Raw genomic sequence first — 21,917 nt, 5'->3', positions numbered from 1 at the left:
TTCGCTCCTGATGCTGGTGGCTCTCACTGATGGACTCTCTTTTGTGCACTTGTTGTGTTTGAGTCTCTTGAGAGCCCATTTCCACTTAAATTCACGGTGAAGATACCAATCTGCAATGTTCCAAGGTGTTAACCCCAGCACCTCTCTTACACCACGAGTACCTGCGCTACAGTCACTTACAGTGTTTATCTAAAATGCAATCATTCTCCACGTACAAATACAGACTAGGCCTACAGCCCAGAGTTTCAATAAATGGACTATTGTTGCCCAAAATCAATAGCAACATACAAGCCAGCGAGCAACCTTGAGGTTTGCGGAAGGCTAACAGAGCTGTGGTAATATATAGTATAAGAAATGTTTTTTAGCAAATGAAAGGGCTGTGTGTGTGGGGGGGGTTGGGGGGGGTCGAAGGTTAGAGTGTGCCTCACAATGAAGGGCCAAGTACATTGCCTCCTCTGTCTACTGGAGAGTATTGTAAGTATTGTATTGTACTTTTATCTGTGATATCAGAATATCTCATTTTAAATTATTAAAACAGTACAGAGTGCACCTACATATTCAGAATGATCCAGCAATTCTTTCATATAAGCAAAGTACATCTGACCAGTCGCATCTTTTATTTGCAGTGTAGGCATCAAACTTCAAATTTTAGCACCTTCATGGTGAAGGATACAAAGGGTTATGCAATTGTGAGCCTGCCTGTGCCAACCCAAGTTTTTTTTTTGTGATTTACTACATAAGTGGTTTTCTTGTACATAAAATCATCCTACATAATGTAAAGAACATTCTGTGACAATACATTTACATTTAGTCATTTAGCAGACGCTTTTATCCAAAGCGACTTACAAAGAGTTTGGGGAGCAATAAGCATTATGTCATACAGGAGCAGTGGCGGCCGGTCAATAGGGGGCGCTGGGGCGCCGCCCCCTTAAAGTTATCCAGAGAAGAAAGCTACTTTAATATGCCAACAATAAGTTTAATATATATCGCAAATTAATAACGTAATAAAATAATTTAGTCGTACTATTCCACCGTTAATCATATTATCATTTATTAAAAAATCAAAAAATCTAAATTGTATTTTGTTCATACGTGTGCGGGGCACCGGACAAACGAGTGTGTATGTAGGCACGAACATTTTTGAAAAGCATGTGATTTGAGGCTGAGCTCTAATTGGCTTGTTTTAAATCGTCCTTGGGGCGCAGCACTCTGCGCCCCAAACCCTCCCACTTTTGTTGTAAGCGAATCAATATTGTTTTTATATTTTTGGCCTCATGTGATTGGACCGTTCTTAACGCCTCTCATTACCGCTCAGCAGATTGTCATTTGACTGACAGGTACTGATTAACGTAGAAGCAAGCGAAATTATCTCGAGATGAAAGAAAATTCGGTTTTATCTTTAAAAGAATACCCGTTCCAAAGGCGTTCAGATGAAGAAAAAAAACGGATCAAGGAGCTTGGACCAGATCGACCCAACTTGCAAATTCAGCAGCAGTCAAGTGATCGCGGTCGATCTTACACTCGGTGCTTTTCCGGCACTTCTTATGGAAAACGGAGTTGGCTAGCTGGATGCGATGTAAGTCATGCCTTTTATTGTTTTCCCTGTTTGCTGTTTCAAAGTCTTGGCACCGAAACGTTGTGGACAACAACAGGGGTTTGCGATTTAAAACATCTCTCTGATAAGTGCAAGCGACATGAAAGTAGCCGCAGCCATCTTTACAATGCTATGAGGCTCCAGTTTTTTGGGAAGCTTAGCATTGCTGAACAGCTAGATGAAGGCTACAGGATTGGCATTAGAAGGCACAATGAAGAGGTCACAAAAAATCGACACATCCTGTCTAGAATAATAGACTGTGTAAAATTTTGTGGCGCATTTGAGCTGGCTTTGTGTGGCCACAATGAGAGCGAGAGCTCAGATAACCCCGGGATATTCCATGGCTTGGTCGACTTTGTTGCTTCTCTTGATGGAGTTTTGAAAGAGCACCTCGAGAATGCCTCTGTGTTTAAGGGAACTTCGAAAACCGTGCAGAACGAGCTGTTGGACTGTATGTTGTCTGTTATGAGGGAACACATAATCCAAGAAGCACAAAACAGCGATTTTCTATCAATCCAGGCCGACGAGACCACCGATATTGCCACACAGTGCCAACTTGTGCTTGTGCTGCGCTACATTGATGGCAAAAGCAACGTACAGGAGAGGTTTTTTGCTTTTATTCATCTGCATTCAACTACAGCTGATTCCATCGCTACAGCACTAAAAGAGCATCTTACTGTCATCCTTCCAGAAGATCAGAAGAGTAAACTCATCTCCCAAGCGTATGATGGAGCCAGCGTGATGAGAGGTGCCACTGCAGGTGTTCAAAGGAAGATTCAAGATGTGTACCCAAATGCCCATTACATCCACTGCTATGCTCATCAGCTCAATCTAATAATGCAAAAGGCCACTTCTCACATACCCAAAGTTAGAATTTTTTTTCTAACCTTGGAGGATTTGCCAGCTTTTTTTCAAGATCACCCAAGCGCACAGATGTTCTTGATAAAGTAGTTGCCCATAGACTACCAACATCAAGCAGTGTTAGATGGAACTTCCACAGCCGTGCCATCAATACAGTGTTTGAGCACAGAGAGGGCCTCATTCGCTGTTTTGAAACTATTCGAGACTCAGGTGACTTTGACCCTGTTACCACCAGAGAGGCAGGAGGCTTTGCCATGCTGCTGGAGGATCAGGATTTTAATTTTTTTCTGCAACTTTTCCACAACATCATGCCACACGTGGACATCCTCTATGCCAAACTCCAGAAGAAGGACATAGATTCAGTCCACATTAAGGGGAGCATCCAGCAGTTCCAGCAGGACATACAGAAGATCAGGTAGCAGCTGTATTCCTTCTTTTGAATTTGTTATCATTATTATTGTTATTAGTCATACATTTTCTTAATCCTTTGCAGAAATTCTCTCCATTCTCTGGTTAACCAAAGCAGTGAAGGAGCTTCTCAACCAAAGAGGCGGCGGTTGCTTAGTCCAGAGGTCCATGAACGGATTGCAACAGAGGTAAGTTTATTGTAGTCCTTGTTACTCTGCAGTTTTTCATAGAAAAGCTATCAAAGGAAGCTATCAAAAAGAAAGTAAATATTAACAACAAGTTAAACGGCATGGTTTCATTTACCCTCTTTGGGTACTAAATGTGTTCTCATGTCTTTGAGTTTATAATTTTTTTGCTTAAATATTGTAGCAAAGAGTAGATCCTTTGATATTGGGCTTTATTAAACTTTATGAAACTATACTACATTTATTTGCAATGCATATTTTACTACAAGTCAATCTATTTAACCATTTTCATAGTCTTTAAATAGTGATCTAAATAGATTTGTTATTCTTAGGTTTCCTCTAGTGGTGTGCCCTTTTTATCTGATTGATATGAAAATGGCTGATAATAAAAAAATGCTATTAGCGCCCTAAGCATCAGAAGTTCATGAAACTTGGCATGTTTGTCTAGTCCATATGTATGAAGTTTGGATAAATCAGGGATTCAAACACTGAAACTGGTCTCCGTCTCTCTATGACTTACAACTGATCATGTTGCAGTTGAAATTGACATTTTGTCATCACTACATCATTTTTGTTTTTGTCCTTCACTCTGTAGGTCTGTGACACCATACTCCAACACACCATGGAACGGTTCTGCTTCACAAGCCACCTCGTTAGTGCCACCCTGCTGCAAGCAGACAGGTTTGAACAGTACACAGTGGCGTTTCCTGAAGATGCACTGAGTAGGACTTTGAAGGCCTATCCAGTGCTCAATGGGAGTAAGCTAAAGACAGAGCTTAGTCTCATCTACTGCAAGGAAGAGTTCAGAACCTGTTGTGGTGCTGTGGACCTACTGCAGCTGTTTAAGGAGAACAATCTTGAAGAAGTCTTTTCAGAGACTGTCACTCTCCTAAAGATCCTCATCACCACACCCATGACCACAGCAGAGGCTGAGAGGTGTTTCTCAACTTTGAAAAGAGTTAAGACTTTTCTGAGAAATAGCATGACCCAGGAGAGACTAAATGCATTGGCCATGCTGTCAATGGAGAAGAGAATGGTGACTGAGATCATTGACTTTAACCAGAAGGTCATTGAGAAATTTGCAAGTCAGAAAGAAAGGAGAGCAAAATTTATTTTCAAATAGTGTTAATGGCCAATGATTAGGTAACTATAGTGTGTTGTGTTTTTTTTGAATGATTACCTTGATTACTTCATTACTGATAATAAACCCACATTCAATTCAAATTCACTGATTCATAGTACATTTATTTGCATGTATTAACATTGACTGTAATAATGATACATCACCTGATTAATGGCTATTTATAGTCCTGCATTACTGACAGTTGTTGTTTGCACCCCCCCAAATATTTTTAGCACCAGCCTCCACTGTACAGGAGCAATAATACAATGGGTGCCAATACAAAGTTACTGGTTTCAACAAAAGCCAGATCAATACCTGTTGAGAGAAAGAGAGAGGGTTAGTTTTTTTTTTTCATTTGTCTGTCAAGTATTCACAGAAGAGATGGGTTTTAAGTAGTTTAAAATGTTGAATGTTGTGAGAGATGTGGTTGACCGGACCGAGTTAGGAAGAATGTTCCACCAGGAAGGAGTTGTGAATGAGAATGAGTGGGAAAGCGATTTACTGCCCTTATGGGAAGGCAATACAAGACGCTGCTGGTTTGCTGAATGCAGGGATCTTGATGGGGTGTAGGAGTATAGGAGGGTGTGAAAGTATGCCGGTGCAGATCCAGTGATAGTCCTGTAGGCAAGCATTAGTGACTTGAATCTGATACGGGCTTCAACCGGTAGCCAGTGCAGAGTGATTAAAAGGGGTGTCACAGGAGCCCTTTTGGGCTGTGGAGAGGAGTTCTGCTGCGTTCTGAACCAGCTGGAGCGGTTTGATAGCCTTTGCAGGAAGACCAGCAAGGAGAGCATTGCAGTAGTCCAACCTTGAGATTACCAGGGCCTGGACAAGGAGTTGTGCCACATGCTCAGTGAGATAGGGTCTAACCTTTCTAATGTTGAATAAGGCGTATCGGCATGACCGCGTTGTCTTTGCAATGTGATCATTGAAGGACAGCTGTTCATCAAATATGACTCCGGGGTTCCTGGCTGTTTTGGAAGGAGTGATTGTGGTATTGCCAAGTTGGATGGTGAGATCGTGTTGCACCGTGGAGTGTGCCGGAAACACGAGTAGTTCTGTCTTGGCAGGGTTCAGCTGGAGGTGATGCTCTTTCATCCAAGCTGAGATGTCTTCAAGGCAGGTTGTAATGCGAGCTGCTACAATGGTATCGTCTGGGTGAAACGAGATGTAGATCTGGGTGTCATCAGCATAACAGTGATACGAGAAGCCATGTGCCCATATGATGGGTCCCAAGGATGTCGTGTAGATGGAAAAAAGCAGTGGTCCAAGCACCGATCCCTGAGGGACCCCAGTGATCATGTGGTGAGCAGTGGATAGCGAGCCCCTCCATGACACCCTGAAGGATCTGCTGGAGAGGTAGGATTTGAACCAGCGGAGAGGAGAGCCTGAGATTCCTAGAGATGACAGGGTTGCTAGCAGTATCTGGTGATTGACAGTGTCAAACGCTGCAGATAGGTCTAGCAGAATCAGGACCGAGGATTTAGATTCCGCCTTGGCTAGCCGCAGTGCTTCTGTGACCGGTAGCAGTGCAGTCTCAGTGGAGTGGTTTGTATTGAAGCCGGACTGCTTGTCATCCAGTAGTTTGTTCTGGGATAGGTAGGAAGACACCTGGTTGAAAGCTGCCCTTTCAAGTGTTTTTGCAATAAATGGGGCATCGTGGCCTCATGGTTAGAGACTCGGACTTGTAACCCAAACGTTACCGGTTCGAGCCTCAGTACCAGCAGCGATTGTAGGTGTACAATCCCTCATTTCATTTGTAAAAAATAAATTGTTTAATCATGTAATTGAGCATTTCCTGAGATAATGAAAAGATGGTGTATTTTCAGACAGACCCACATAGTTCTGAAATCTACTGGAAAGTAATGTTGATTTCTTATGTAATATGGATGTAAACAGTTGTCTTCAAGTTGTATGATATTTTCGTTTTAAAAAATTCGGACTGGGTTCGATTTTCTGCGTTTTTTTGCATCCGTAGCAAGCATTTGAGAGGTGTTTTGACAATTCAGAGACACTGTACAAACGAGCCTCCGGTATGGCGTCTCAGTGCACTTCGTCTCGCAGCACAAAGTACTGTATGAGAAACAAAGTGCGGATTAGAAAGACAGAATATAAAGAGAGAGTGTGGCATATGAGCAGATGATTGTGGAACAGCTTGATAACAGGATAGTATGTACTGATTTTCTAGCCACGGTGTCTAAATTCAATAAGACCATACCTCAACATTTGGGCAACATGTTGATCCGCGGGGTTTTGGGGTTCCTGGGGCTGTTCGTGGTCTCCATCAGTCCGTTCGCGAAACTGAAATACTATTTCACAGGAGAAATAACAAAACGGATGGATGGCGGCAGATGGGTGTGAAAAACGGGAGTGTTGACAGGTATGCAAGAAAATGCAGGCAGAGAGAGTGAGGACAGCCTACCTAGCAAGCCGGTACTGTCAATGCAGAGAAGCAAGGGATGAAAGGAGAGATAAGGAGAGAGGCAGAGCGAACACAGGGTCAGGCTGTATTGTTTTGCAATTTTTTTTGCAACGGATAAATTAATACGCATCGGACTCAGTCTGCAAGGTTTCTCTGTTGCCTGAGCTGGAGCTGGGATAATATTTTATGGCTTAATATTTTGAGCCATAGCTTTGTGGGTAGTTCTCTGAAAAATCATTTTAGCGTAGGCAATCAAGTTCAAGTCCCAACTTTCTTTTTGATCCTTTACGATAACCTGTGTCTGTACGCCACTTTTTGTTCTTATTTTGTAAATAGAAAAGTATTTGTTGCTGTAGCTTTGCACACGATCTTAAAAATAAAGGTGCTAGAAAAGGTTCTTCACTCTAAAAAATGACTTTCTTACTTAGTATTTTTGTCTTGTTTTCCAGTACAAATGTCTAAAAATTCAAATAGCATTTTCTTGATGAGCAAAATGACCTAAGAAAATAAGTGTTGTTTATAGACAAAAAAATATGTGAATTTGTGCTTGAAACAAGCAAAAAATCTGCCAATGGGGTAAGAAAAATTATCTTAGAAATTTAGTATCTAAGAAAAAGGTAGATTTTTCTTACCCCATTGGCAAGTTATTTAGCTTGTTTTAATGAAGTATTCACTGAAATTTTAAACATTTGGGTCTAAAAACAAGACTTATTTTCTTAGGTCATTTTGCTCATCAAGAAAATGCATCTTGAATCAAGAATCTTTAGACATTTGTACTGGAAAACAAGACAACAATACTAAGAAAGTCATTTTTGATGTTTGGAGCAACGTCAGTGTCCTTTTTATAGTCTCCAGCAAAAAAGCAGATTCACTACACCACTAAAACCAGCGGAGACTCATTATTTACATACACCAAACTGTAAACACACGTACAGTATATATTGACAAAGGGTATTAAAAAGCGCTTTTGGCTTAAAACTGAAAATGCGTATGTGCACAGGTACAAAGCGTTTCTTTCCAAAGTGACATCGCCATCTGGCTGACATGTGTAATACAGTGTTGCTCATTTTTTTGTGATTCATGTAAGTGTTGCATGTACATAAAAAAACATTTTTTGTTTTTCATAGTGTAAACCTACCTTTAGATTGATTTATTTCGTGCAACAATTTTCTTAACATTTGTTCACATTTGTTTTTGCTAGCATATTAAAGAGTGGATCACAAGCACCCGCTATGTCAATGCAGAAAAAAGAGAGATTTTCTTTGATCTCAGTCGAAGGTGCACTGCATCAGTAATCTGTCTGCTAATGAAACACAATGCAGGTTTAATTGGTTAAAACGGTTTGCTAACTTCCTTTAGATCTTCCTCACAACCGAAATAAGAACAAATCTGTTTCTGCTCTACCAGTTCCTCTCTCATATTCCACTTCTGTCTCCTTTCTCCTTTTCCAGGCAAATCCTAGAGGACAACGGCTGTTAGAATCCAGCCCATGCTGTTACATATTATTGCCTTGAACCAGTTTGATACCCTTTGTAACTCTTTTTTGCTTAATAATTACAGTTTGGTATTTAATCATGTCACTAGTTCTCTCGCACATGCACACGAGGATAAGCCTGGGGTTTTCTGGCCCTAAACAGAGGAAATGTAGATCATTTTCAAGTGCTGGCACTTCAGACGAGCATTACTAAAGCAGAGACTGTAAGGCAGGCGAAGATTTTATTACATATTCCTCGGATACAACTCTAAACATTTCCATAATTCCACCTCAGAGCCGCACAGTAAACAGATTCATTTTCAATCATTTCTCATGGCTCTATGCAAAACAGGCTGTTATGAATAAATGCATTTTAAAATTGGGGTAAAACACACGCCTTACACGCAATGATGGAATTGACAGAGCTCTGTGTGAGGCGGAGTAGTGTGGTGTGTACTTAATGTTAATGGGGAGTCGGGCACGGATGCTACCACGGATCTGCAGCATAAAATGAAGTCTAAGAAAAGAGAAAGAGAGCATGACTGACATATGCATGATAACATCTAAATTTGTAAAAGATAGAAACAGGGAGGAACCAAATGCATTTTTTCTGTTTTGATATACTGTTCTTTCACACTTTTAGAAAACAAGAAAAACACAATATAATTCCCTCCCATACCTGAAACTACATATGATTACATATGATTTGTGAATTGCCACATAAAAACGAAACTGACAGCAAAACATAACATATGCGTCTCTGAATTTAGATTACTCATGTTTTTCAGACGATCATAGCCTGTAGCATTCGGCATCAGAAAACAAACACGCTCTGGTTATCTCCCCTCCCCATTCGCTCTCTTTACATTGTAACTCTTCGGTGACAGCGAGCCTTGTTTTCCAGCATTATCACACAGGGGAGATGTCGCGAGCGCAGGCCCCGTGGTTTGGAGTGACAGGACCGGCTGCCACTCAAGATTCCAGCTCAATAAAAGCGACACGCAAAACAGCTTTCTAAGACACTCCTTTGAAGGACTGCAGATTGCTGGAAAGCCACGTTTCTATCATGAGGAGAAAAAAACGGATACAAACCGCCTCCTGACTTCAAAGTCACAGCGCAGGAGTTTAAGAATAGTTTGCATTATTCTGAGGTCAGGAGGGCAAAAAAATTATCCCAAATAAAACAAACAACATGCAGCAACTTCTTCAATTGCCCCTGAGAAACTGAGCTTTTCGAAAGACACAGTGATGTATTTAAAAATAGATATGATAATCTGCGTGAGGTATTGTTTAAAGATGTCTGCGTGCGTGAGAGAGATTGTGAATGAGAGGCGCTGTTCGTCAGAAGATGTGAGCAGATTGAAAATTTGAGAAACACAGCGAGGTCCCCAAACATCTCGGCTGTAGGAGCACAACAGTCTTTTAACCTGTCACAGTTCATCTACTCACAACGCTCATTCATGAATATTGCAACTGAGAGGGAAGTGCACTGAAGAGGGTCCCTAAGGTGTAACACCCACTTCTATCACCAGTTGCCTGGTATCCTCAAATTTCATTTGACCTCATGGGTGAGGTGGTCAGGGGGGGACATGGCATTGCCGTTCCAATGTCTAAAAAAATGATATCATTCTCTACACAAATGTTAAATGTTAATCCATATCTGAATATTTCATTATAAAAGAGATTCACATATTCTTGTAATGGATTAAATATCACTATAGGCTTAATACTCTCAGGAGGCACAGATATATTCTGGAGAGTGACAGCTGAATTCAAAGTGATCTAATGAAGAGAATTGGATGAGCTATGACAGCCATTCACAATATAGAAGATTTTTTTATAATCCTGTACCTATGATGTGCACAAAATCCAAAAAATAATCCCTGAAGAAAGACAGATTTATGGTCAAATTGAGAGGATTGTAGCCAATTTAGTTGATTTGTAAAATTTGTTGATTTGTGCACTACTGTACACAGTAAAATTGCCAGTGTTAAAAAATGTCAAATTAACACTCACGGTATACTGTATATATAATCCATACTCTCAAAGTGTGGATTATATAAACACTGTGAGAGTTAATTTGACCCTTTTTAACACTGGCGATTTTGCTGTGTACACATTTCAAGCATCAAGTCATATGGTCAACGGAAGACCACCCCTGCATAGCGAATCTATTTTTAAACAGACTTGATTTCGCAGTTTTAAAAGCTTCAGAGTGATTTGCACATTGTCCACTCGAACAAAGAAAGTGCTTTCTGGATACGACAAATACATTTACACACAAATGAAGGGGAATCCTCGTTCACTTAACAGGCGGAGCGGTTAGAAATGCTCCAGATCTCATCCAGCATTCTTTCTAACCACTCAGTCCTGTCCGGATAACAGAAAGCATTGCCAATGTCTCAATTGTTAGTTTGGATTTCACGCTCTGAAAATTTTGCACTACATGTATTGTTTCTGAACGGCAATTACTCTCCAGACTTAATCTCAGATTTCTCCATTTTACTAATAAAACGACAAGGGGGGAGTACGAGCACTCCCCGTCCCTGAAACTATCAGTGCGTGCAAATAGAATAATGTTAAATAAAGTCAGACCAAATCATTTAATTTTCCTCGACTGTACAGGGATCTAATTAATGACAGTTGATATGATAAAACGTTGACTGCAGAGGCCTGACCTGAGGTTGAGAAATGAAGAGAGCAAAAGTCATTGAATAAAGTATTTCGTTTCTCCGGCGTGATAACTGATAAGCTCTTGGTGTAAAGCTTATAATTGTATAATCATCTTGGCTTCTTTGCCTCTCGCAGGACTCTGCAGCTCAGGTTTGCTTGTAAATGAGTATCGATTTGTTTATTTCACACTTCATCTGATTAATTTAAATATTTTGGACCTGGGATCAGGCATACATGATGGGAATGTTTCATCGGATTGGTGCCTGGGGGCTCGCTATCAAAATGGTGTACACATAGTTAGGGATATAAAAATTGATTTTAGAAAACTATTTTTGATTCACAAGAGCTGAACACTGATGGCTAGATTTGGGGTTTGGTTATGTGTTAAATAAACATAGACCCCCTCGGCGGTAAACTTTGGAAAAGGCGGGTGCTTTGATGGCACCGAATGGCAGGCCGTGAGAATGAGTCATGGTCAGGTGCCAGCCCAGAGCATCTTCCCTGTTTAGAACCAGGTGTGATCGCTTAATGTTTTAATTTAAAACTGCTGTGGTTTGCTGTATTTAAATAGACAGGCTAGATTTCCATTTTGAGAAATTATTCAATTAAAATTCTAATGAAACTCCAGGATGTTTCAACCATGTGTTCAATGTAAATGTTGCATTGTTACAGTATATCTCTCTTGGCCAGACACCCACTCTTAGATTGTACGTATTGCAGTCATCAAGTCAAGCCTTGTTCATGCAGAGGTTTTAAAATATTAAAAGTTAGGACAGTCCACATGAATAATTAAAGGATGGTATTCTAAAGCAAAATGTCTGATGTGTGCAAAACACAAAATCTGAACAGTGTACCACCACGCTGCTCATGAAAACAAATGGTGGAAGGCATTTTAAAGTGTGTACAAAAACTGAAAATGTACTGTTAATGACCTCCCATGAGTTAATATTTGTTCAAAGCCTTTTATATCTAAAGACCATTTTGCAAGATGTAAACAACACTGGTCCAGAAGCACTTTCTGTTTCAGGTTTTAGTATATTTTATAAATTTCACATAATTAATTACGTCTTAAAGATTTTAAAAGATTTATTGGATTCAGTTCTAAATGTTCTGTTGGTTGTATTTTGTTCAAACATTTGTGTAGAGTTACAAAAAAACTAAAGCAGGAAGTAAATCTGGATCTTTTGTTGACAATTGTCTGACTACAAGATTCAAAGTTATAACCTTTTTTTATTCATTTGTTGATTCATTCCAGATTTATGACACCAAATATGAAGTTTAGCTGTGTGAATCACATAATGAGCCCTACATTTCCAGCAAATACTCTGAGTCTGAACTAGAAGTGGACTGGTTCAACTGAAAACATTTGATCTGTACTACTTCCTGCCACCAAAAAAAAAACAAGATTTCATTTCCCAGTTCACTGAAAACAAATTAGCAATGTGTGTCAAAATGAAAGAAATATTTTTGAAACATCGCTGTCTAAGCTTTGATGACTAGAACAATCATCAGGAGCACAAAAAGGTCATTTGTTTGATTCATCCAGATTCTTCTGTTGTAAAGATGCATTGACGTCTGTGGTATAATTGAAGGGAAACAATTAACTGATTATGCCGAAGGCAGGACACGATTAGTCTGGAAATAATAATAGCAACCTAAAGAAACAAATATGTTCAATTTCCGTTTTGCTCCCAGCAAATAATTACAGTAATGAGATTTTCTGTTGTTAAAGTCTTGTAAGGTGGAACAGAGTCAACAGGGTAGATTGAGTGAAATCAATTACTGAGTTTTAGCTGGAAGCTGAGTCTTTGGTGGTCAAAAGATTTTGGTTTTGTGAAGTTTGCACCGAAACCACACTGATGCTTTGGTTAAGTTGTTAGTTTTATTTGATAAGGTTGTATTTGTTAAAATGGTTAAAGGGATATTTCAGCCAAGAAACAAAATTTCCCCATGTTTTACACCCCCTTCAAGGCATCCTAACTGAATATGACTTTCTTCTTGAAGAATAATGCTGTCAGAGTTATAATAGCACGTATCCTTTTACTTCCAAGTTGTAGAATGGGAGTGAATGGGGGGCAATTTTTTGAAACTCCAAAAACTGCATCCATCAATCAAAGAACGGCTCGACACGGCTCCGTGGTCTTAACAAAGATCTTCTGAAGCGAATCGATGTTTGTTTAAGAGAAATACCCATATTGACAACACTATTATATAACGATAATGTCTAGCTTCGGTTATCCCTCTGTTGTGCTTGAACCAGGGGCTTGTTTTTCCGACCAAATGATGGTGACGAAAGCTCCCGCACAGAGAGGAGACGGTATACTATTGGGGAAAAAAAATGCCGCATTCATAACCGGAACTTACGCATGTGTTATTTGCCAGAAAAACAAGCCTCTGGTTCACAGCCTCTGGTTCATTTGTAATAAGACCTCGTGCCGTCCCGTATACGGGACAGCTGATTTACTTTAAGATTTTGCATGTGAATTCTAATCTTATTGTGACAAACCTTATATCGTTGGAATATAGTCTCTAGAAAACATTTAATCACCGTTTTATAGAATAATGTATGTAGGAAGAGTAATTCTTTCTTTTTTAAAAAGAGCTTGCCTAAAATTGTTTGTGTACTTTCACTTGTCACATACCCGTATAAGGGACACCTTCATTTGCTTCCATATTTTTGTAGGAATTCTGTTCTAATCAGAAAGGAAAGGTCTGAGGCTCTAGAAAACACATTTGATCAGTGTTTTATAGAATAATTTATGTAGGAAGAGTAATTGATTCATAAATTATAATTGATTCAAAAATGTGTGTGCATCAAAAATATAGTTTCATACAAATGTCTTGTTTTGTTTACATGTTCCTGTGCTTTTGTATTTTTTCATTGTGTCTGTTAATTGAAAAAGTAAAAACTAGTGAAAAAAAGCATCTCAATGTCTGTTGTGATCAAATTTCTGATTTAGTGTTAAAATCAATGGAAGGCCTCCTAGTCGATTTTGGTGGTAGAGCAGCTAAAAAACTCACAGACACGTACAAATTTGGTGTATCAAGAGTGCCACCAGTATCAATAGTGTCACCAAGCGTTGATACAACGCTTGGTGACACTTGGGACTTTGACTTATGAAAATTTGGGGCCGATATGTATATTTTTTAATGTATTTTTATAAAAGAATAACATAAACCTTTTCTAGTTTTTATTGCAATAAACATAACCTAAAATAACTTTATTTTTTTTGTTTTGTGATTTATTTTTTAGCAATAATCTGCTAATTCTCTTCTTCAACCGTAGGTCTGTATTTCAAAGAATTCATGAGTTACAGCCATTTTAGTTCCAACCGTGCATTTTCATGTGTAGTCTCAAAAAGGGCTGAGCCAGGTAAGAGGTTTAAAGTAAAATTAACAAATATTAATAAATCCTGAAAAGCTGTGTTGCTCATTAATAGTTCATGTTAGCTAATGCATTTACTAACAAATCAAACCTTATTGTAAAATTTTCCCATTTTGCCAAATTAATGGAATATAAAACCTGTTCCTAATCTGTAACCTTGTGTTACACCCAATTCATCTTCAAGTTTTCACAAGCATTTATGGTAGTAGTTCACATTCAAATTCTGTCATTAACCCTATGTTTTCTCAAACTTGTACAGTATGGCTTACTTTCTTTTTTTAAACAAACATAAAACAAACGTTTTGTGGCCCTTCTGGTAGACCTCTGCAAAGAATCAATAACTGTTGAGTAGTTTTAATTTAATACAATTAATACACAATAAAATATTAATATCAATTAATATAAATCAAATATAAAATAAATTGTTTTATTACTAGCCACTAGCCAGACCGATAACCAAACATAGACCGGAAATTAACTTTGGCCAGTTGTGTGCTTCCGATGAAACTGCCTAAAGAACCCAAAAGATTGATTTTTAAAGAATATCTTGGCCACTATTCCATAATAATAGTGAATCACAAAAAAATCTCTACATTCCGAGTCTTCTAAAGTCATATCTTTGTGTGAGGATTGGAACACACCACAATTACATGAACTTTAGAACCACAATCATTCTGAATCGTGAATGAATCATTCAGATCTTTTTCGTGAACTGATTAATTTAAACTGATTGTTCATTCATGAATCATACATTGCTAATTCTCTCATGAACTTTCATGAACACGCCAGGAAGAGCTAGCAATGTTAAACTTCTGTACACCTAATTATATTTTTATTTTTGTCATTTTGAATTTGCATTTGGCCTATAAATTCTTAAAAATCCACTTTTTTGAATTGCTAACACTGTTAGCTCAAGTACTGTATGATAAATAGCTAAGGCTTTTCCTTTTTTTGTAAATCACAGCAGAACAAGTGTCTGCTAAATAATTGCATGTAAACGTGTTCTCAATAACAATGTTACACCCTGTTATTCTGTTTCTTGTGTGTGGGGTCTTGTTCTGTACTCTGTCTACTTCAGTATTTTATTTTATGTATAGGTGAGTTTTGCTGTGCATGCCTCTAACCATAGGGTTGGCAGACCAAGTGAACAGACTAAAGAATAGGTTGTTTTAATGTGCATCCTTGCAATGTTTTTCTTGTGCATAAATGCATAACGTCTCAATATAATTCTGTTTACCTCTCTCAGTCTGGAGGCTGTAGTCAGAGTCCTGCTAAAATCCATTATTGCGCCCTTACCCCTTAGATAAGGTACACTACTATGTATAATACATCGATAGTGTATTCATTCTGCTTTCTCTGAGTCTCACAGCACAATCCGCAATGCTGCATTCACATCAGTCACTCGCTGAGGTCAGACACCAGATCTAATGGCCTAGCAGAGCTCTTGGTTGACCTGACAGTGTGGGAGTCGCACATTTTTGAGAATCACACCTCTCCCTTTCACACCCTCTCATTTCCTCGGCGTTAATCAGGCGGCTGACAGAGCTCGGCGATAGTGACTAATGAAATGTCACTGTGACTCTGATGGAGATGCAGACCTGGAGGAAACTGAGAGGTTGAGATGGACGCCGGTTGCATCCTCAATGTGCTGGGCATCAGTATGGAGGGTCCATCTGTTTTTCACACGTGACTCTGGTGAATAAACCGAAGGCAGGGCTGAAATGTGATTCGTCTTATGTGAGATCTGATAAATGTTCTCATTTGCACCGTAAGTGGGTCAAAATTGGGAGTCTTTGGTGATTCTTGTTTTCAAAATGGAGTTTGTGATAAAATTATACATGTGGATTTGCATCTATTCAGAAAGCAGGACTGTATGTGGTGAGCTGATGAATTGGACTGGTTTTCTAACCTAGATACTGCAGAGAGAAGTTACAGAATTGTGATAATTCACCCAAAAATTAAAAACTCTTTCAGCATTTATTCATTCTCATTTGGTGTTCATGCAAAACTTGTATGGCTTTCGTTCTTCTGCAGAACACAAATAATATGTTGAAGAATGTTTCAAACCAAACAACATTTGACTCCAATTGACCAAAAAAAACACCACTGAAACATTTAGCAAAATATCATTTTATTTATATTAAGGTGACCATTCGTGCCATTTTTCCCAGACACATCCTGGCCAAGATTTCGGGTACGTCCTCTGGAGGTCACATTTGTCGACCGCATACGTCATCGAGGTTCTCACATTTCAGTTAAAAAAACATTATAAAATTAACATTTATTTCTCTTAAGACGTATAATCATTGTAGTTTCATTCTTACCTTGAAACATAACAGTTACTTTTTTGAAATAAAACCTGAAATAATAAACCTTGATGACGTATGCATTGGACAAATACGACCTCCAGAGAAAGCAGCTGAAATACTGGCCAGGACGTGTCCGGGAAAAATGGCACAAATTGCAATTGTAAAGCTATCACTTTTATAAATAAACAAACCCTATAGTATTATATCAATGTATATACTGTATATATATATAAAAAGATGTTGAAAAATCAAAATCAATTTTCTCTGAAAGTGTGGTCTTATTCAGATCATGTGACCAACATTTGCCAAGTTGCAAGACCAAACCCCTATTGCAAACATATACATAAAAGACTACTTTTCAGGAGACTACCGGCTTTTTCCTCTCAAATTTCTCTGTCTGACATTTTTTCCTTCCTTTACAATAATTTGTCTGGTATAGAGAACGATCAAGGCAATATTATACATCAGTGTAACATTTTAGGCAACCAGAACAGAAATATTGTCCAAAAATGTACGCATATCTCGTATCCGAAATATTTACACGATTCACTAAAAGGCGATCAAACTTACATTTGCTCGGTGCAGGATAGGAACACGCAACTGAGGTACATTATCCAAATGTAATCAGAATCAGAATCAGAAAGAGCTTTATTGCCAAGTATGTTTGCACATACAAGGAATTTGTTTTGTTGACAGGAGCATCTAGTACACAGAAACAGCATCAACAGTACACAGATGATGGCTTGGATGTGAGAGGTCTCAGCCCTTTTCCTCACTCTGTATGTATACAGTTCTTGGAGGGTGGGCAGGGGAGCACCAATGATCTTCTCAGCAGTCCGAACCTTCCTCAGTAGTCTTCTGATGTCTGACTTTGTGGCTGAGCCAAACCAGACAGTGATGGATGTGCAGAGGACAGACTCTATAACTGCTGAGTAAAACTGTTTTAACAGAGTTTGTGGTAGGTTAAACTTCTTCAGCTGATGTAAGAAGTACAACCTCTGCTGGGCTTTTCTGCAATGGAGCCAATGTGATTGTCCCACTTCAGGTCTTGAGAGATGGTGGTGTCCAGGAACCTGAATGACTCCACTGCTGCCACAGTGCTGTTCATGATGGTGAGAGGGGGGAGTGCAGGGGGTTTTCTCCTGAAGTCCACAATCGTCTCCACTGTTTTAAACGTGTTCAGCTCCAAGTTGTTATGACTGCACCAGAAAGCCAGCTGCTCAACCTCCTGTCTGTACGCAGACTCATCACCATCCTGGATGAGGCCAATGAGTGTGGTGTCGTCTGCGAACTTCAGAAGTCTGACAGAAGGGTCCTGGGCAGTGCAGTCATTTGTGTACAGGGAGAAGAGCAGTGGGGAGAGAACGCACCCCTGGGGGGCGCCAGTGCTGATTGTGCGGGTGCTGGATGTGAGTTTCCCCATTCTCACTAACTGCTGCCTGTCTGTCAGAAAGCTGGTGATCCACTGACAGATAGAGCCAGGAACAGATAGCTGGGTTAACTTTGTCTGGAGCAGTGATGGGATGATGGTGTTGAAAGCGGAGCTGAAGTCCACAAACAGGATCCTCACATAGGTCCCTGGTCTATCCAGATGTTTCAGGACAAAATGCAGCCCCATGTTAACTGCATCCTCAACAGACCTGTTTGCTCTGTAGGCAAACTGCATGTGGTCCATTAAGGGTTCTGTGATGTCCTTCAGATAGGCCAGTACCAGTCTCTCGAATGACTTCATGACCACAGATGTGAGAGCGACGGGTCTGTATTCATTCAGTCCTGTTATTTTGGGTTTCTTTGGTTTGGGGATTATGGTGGGGCGCTTGAAACAGGACGGAACTGTGCACAGCTCCAGTGATCTGTTGTAGATCTGTGAGAAGATGAAGGCCAGTTGAATAGCACAGCTTTTAAGACAGGCTGGGGAGATACCATCTAGGCCTGGTGCTTTTCTTGTCTTTTGTTTCCTAAAGACTCGGCACACATCCTCTTCACTGATCTGAAGTGCAGGAGGTGGTGTGACTGAAGGTGTTAGGTGTAGAGTGAATGTCAGAGTTGGTGTGATGTGTAAAGTTAGCATTTTCAAATCTGCAGTAAAGGTCATTCAGATCATTGACCAGGTGTTGATTGCCTGCAAAATTGGGGGATGGTGGCTTATAGTTAGTGATGTCTTTCAGGCCTTTCCACACAGACGCAGGGTCGTTGGCTGAAAACCGGTTTTCCAACTTTTTAGAGTAGTTTCTCTTAGCCACTCTGATCTCCTTTGTCAATGTGTTCCTATCCTGCCTGTACAAGACTTTGTGCCCTTTTCTGTAGGCATCCTCCTTGGCTTGGCGAATCTGTCTGAGTTTTGCTGAGAACCATGAATGCACAAATCCTCACAGAAACTGATGTATGATGTTACAGTCTCTGTGAGCTCGTCCAGATCGGTGGTAGCAGCTTCAAAAACACTTCAATCGTTGCACTCGAAACATGCTTGTAAGGCCCGCTCTGTTTCGTTGGTCCATCTTTTAACAGTCCTTACCATTAGGTTTGGCAGATTGTAGTTTCTGCCTGTAGGCTGGGATAAGGTGAGCCATGCAGTGATTTAGACAGTCCTAAATTTCCTTCTTTTAAATTCTAATAAAACAGAAATATTACTTATCGGACCAAAGACACGTGAGCAGAATATTTCGGATTATGACCTGCAAATTGAAGGCTGCACTGTTACTCCAACAAATACAGTTAAAGACCTTGGCGTTATATTAGACAGCAACCTGTCATTTAAAAATCACATCTCAAATGTCACAAAAACAGCCTTCTTCCACCTTAGAAATGTTGCCAAATTGCGAAATATTTTATGTGTGGCTGACGCAGAGAAGCTTATTCATGCATTTGTGACCTCAAGACTTGACTACTGTAATGCACTGCTTAGTGGTTGTCCTGCAGCATCAATAAACAAACTACAGTTAGTTCAGAATGCAGCTGCCAGAGTTCTAACCAGGTCCAGAAAATACGATCACATAACCCCAATGTTATCAACCCTTCACTGGTTACCCATTAAGTATCGTATTGACTTTAAAGTTCTTTTAATTACTTATAAAGCCTTAAACGGTTTAGCCCCTACCTACATAACAGAGCTTCTACCACACTACAACCCATCACGCTCTCTAAGATCTCAAAACTCCAGACTTTTGATAACACCTAGAATAACTAAATCCACCAAAGGGGGTAGAGCTTTCTCATACGTAGCACCTAAACTCTGGAATAGCCTCCCCGATACTATTCGAGGGTCAGACACACTCTCCCAATTTAAATCTAGATTAAAGACACATCTTTTCAGCCAAGCATTCACTAATACATAGCTAATGAACAGCAGCTACGCTAATTATTCTCTTTCTGTTTCTGCCCTCGCCTCGGGATGCCCATCCCGAGGTAGGGAGAGATTCCGCCAGGCCCAGATGAACGTCATATGCCCATCCACAACTAGAGATTACGCCAGCTACATCGGAAAATCCCGTGCCATCCTCCTGCGAGAGCCTGCGGACTGACTGACCATCCAGCTCCATCCAAGGCAATTCCATCACCACCCAAGAAAAAGGCGACCATCTGGCCGGCCCAGCTCAGACAATTCCATCCCCAACCGAGAGCAAAGACGGACTACCTGTCACATAAATGCTAAATTTACAATACTTGGTATTTAATGCTAAACTTACATCACACGACAGCAGTTTGAAGTTATGGCTGCACTCAGTGACTTTGATTGGAGGTAGCTGGGTGGGTGTTGTAGGGAGTGGGGGGGCTTGTTGGTTGTGGTTCGGGGCGTTTCATTTGTTGGGACTGTGTGGGTCTGGTCTGGTTGGTCTTGTTTTGTGGTCGATGTCGGACAACAGAGGAATAAAGTTAATTATGCCATTACTACTTTTCCCTGGTTGTTCCTCTGTTGTCTGTTGTTGACACGGAATGGGACCGGGTTGGACCTGCACGGTTTCGGCGGGTGGGGCTTCCTGGGTCGCGGCTCGTGGGCTCTCCCTGTTCTTCGTGGACGTTGCTCGGTGGCTTTGGTCGGGGTCACTGAGTGCAGCTATGACACGTCAGAGGAGATCTGGCCCTCCCGGCTGAGCCTGGTTTCTCCCGAGGTTTTTTTTTCTCCATTATTCAGCATTGGAGTTTGGGTTCCTCGCCACAGCAGAGCAGTGCAGTGTTGGCTTGCTCACCGGGAGACTGCATTTATTTATTTATTTATTCATTTATTTATTAGATATTATTTATTATAATGATCTTGCTTGGTCTATAAACACCATGCACTGTGCTGTGTTTTACCTTTCTGTGTTTTTCTTATTTGCTCCTGTAAAGCTGCTTTGGAACAATGCACATTGTGAAAAGCGCTATATAAATAAAATTGAATTGAATTGAATTAAAGCTGCTCTAGGGACAGAGCGATATGCATTCTTTATTGTGGTGTAGCAATGGTCCAAAATATTTTTGTCTCTGGTAGGGCATGTGATGTGTTGTTTGTATTTTGACAGCTCGAGTCTAAGTTTTGCCTGATTAAAGTCGAGCAAGAATAATAATAACAGAGTCCGGATGTTGTTGCTCAGTTTCCGTGATGTGATCGGCGAGCTGTTGTAACGCCACGCTCACGTGCGCTTGCGTTGGAATGTAAACCCTTACGAAAATTTACCATGGTTTTACTACAGTTAAAACCAAAAGAACATGGTTACTATAGTAAAACAGTGGTTATCCCAAAATAACCATGATTTGAAAACCATGTTTTTTGTAAAAACCATAGTAAACGATGGTAACTGGAGTAAAATCATGGTCTTGCCCCAAGTAATCAATGCACCAAAAAACCATGGTTACTCCACTTGTACCACAAAAAAAAAACATGGTTAATTTTCATAAGGGAACACACCCGAGAATGAACGAGGAAAACTCTTGCGGCGAGTAAAAGGGCTTCTGGGTCGAGACAGCACATCTTCTTCATCACTGTTGTATCTGTACACCACTTTTCATTGTTGTAGAAACATACCCCACCACCGCGCGATTTCCCCGTTGATTCCGCTCTGAACAGCTGGTAGCCGGGCAGATGTAGCGCGCTGTCCGGGATGAAGTCATTCAGCCACGTTTCCACGAAACACAAAACAGCAGAGTTTGAAAAATCCTTATTTGTTCGGTAGAGTAGAAGAAGTTCGTCCGTTTTGCTTGGCAGAGAGCGCAGATTCGGCAGATACATGCTAGGCAGCGCAGTTTTAAAGCCGTGCTTTCTGAGCCTGATGAGCACACCGTCTCGCTTCCCACGCTTGCGTGTCCTGGAGTGCTTTAGCAGCGCTGCTGCGCCTCCGACTACGAATACGATGTTAAGTAAAACGTCCGAATAATCAAAACCCGGTGAAAGATGAGATGGTGTGCATTGGGGGAAAACATAAAACAGGACAAACTAACAAAACCACTAAAACAACTGGAGAGCTCCACACCGAGGCAGCCATCTGCGGCGCCATCTAAATACTAGG

At 40.3% G+C, this 21,917-nt stretch overlaps 1 protein-coding gene across 1 annotated transcript; it reads left to right on the top strand.

Annotated features, from left to right (window-relative positions):
- The first annotated feature begins 2,709 nt into the window (after window positions 1–2,709).
- Window positions 2,710–4,378, top strand: LOC130569420 (uncharacterized). Its single transcript, XM_057359057.1, has 3 exons — window positions 2,710–2,870; window positions 2,949–3,051; window positions 3,644–4,378. Exons 1-3 carry the CDS (start codon window positions 2,710–2,712, stop codon window positions 4,169–4,171), a joined length of 792 nt encoding a protein of 263 aa, XP_057215040.1. The 3' UTR covers window positions 4,172–4,378.
- The last annotated feature ends 17,539 nt before the right edge of the window (window positions 4,379–21,917 follow it).

The sequence above is a fragment of the Triplophysa rosa genome, linkage group LG18, assembly GCF_024868665.1.
Source record: "Triplophysa rosa linkage group LG18, Trosa_1v2, whole genome shotgun sequence".
Lineage (NCBI taxonomy): Eukaryota > Metazoa > Chordata > Actinopteri > Cypriniformes > Nemacheilidae > Triplophysa > Triplophysa rosa.
This window is presented reverse-complemented; position numbering and strand designations above follow the sequence as displayed.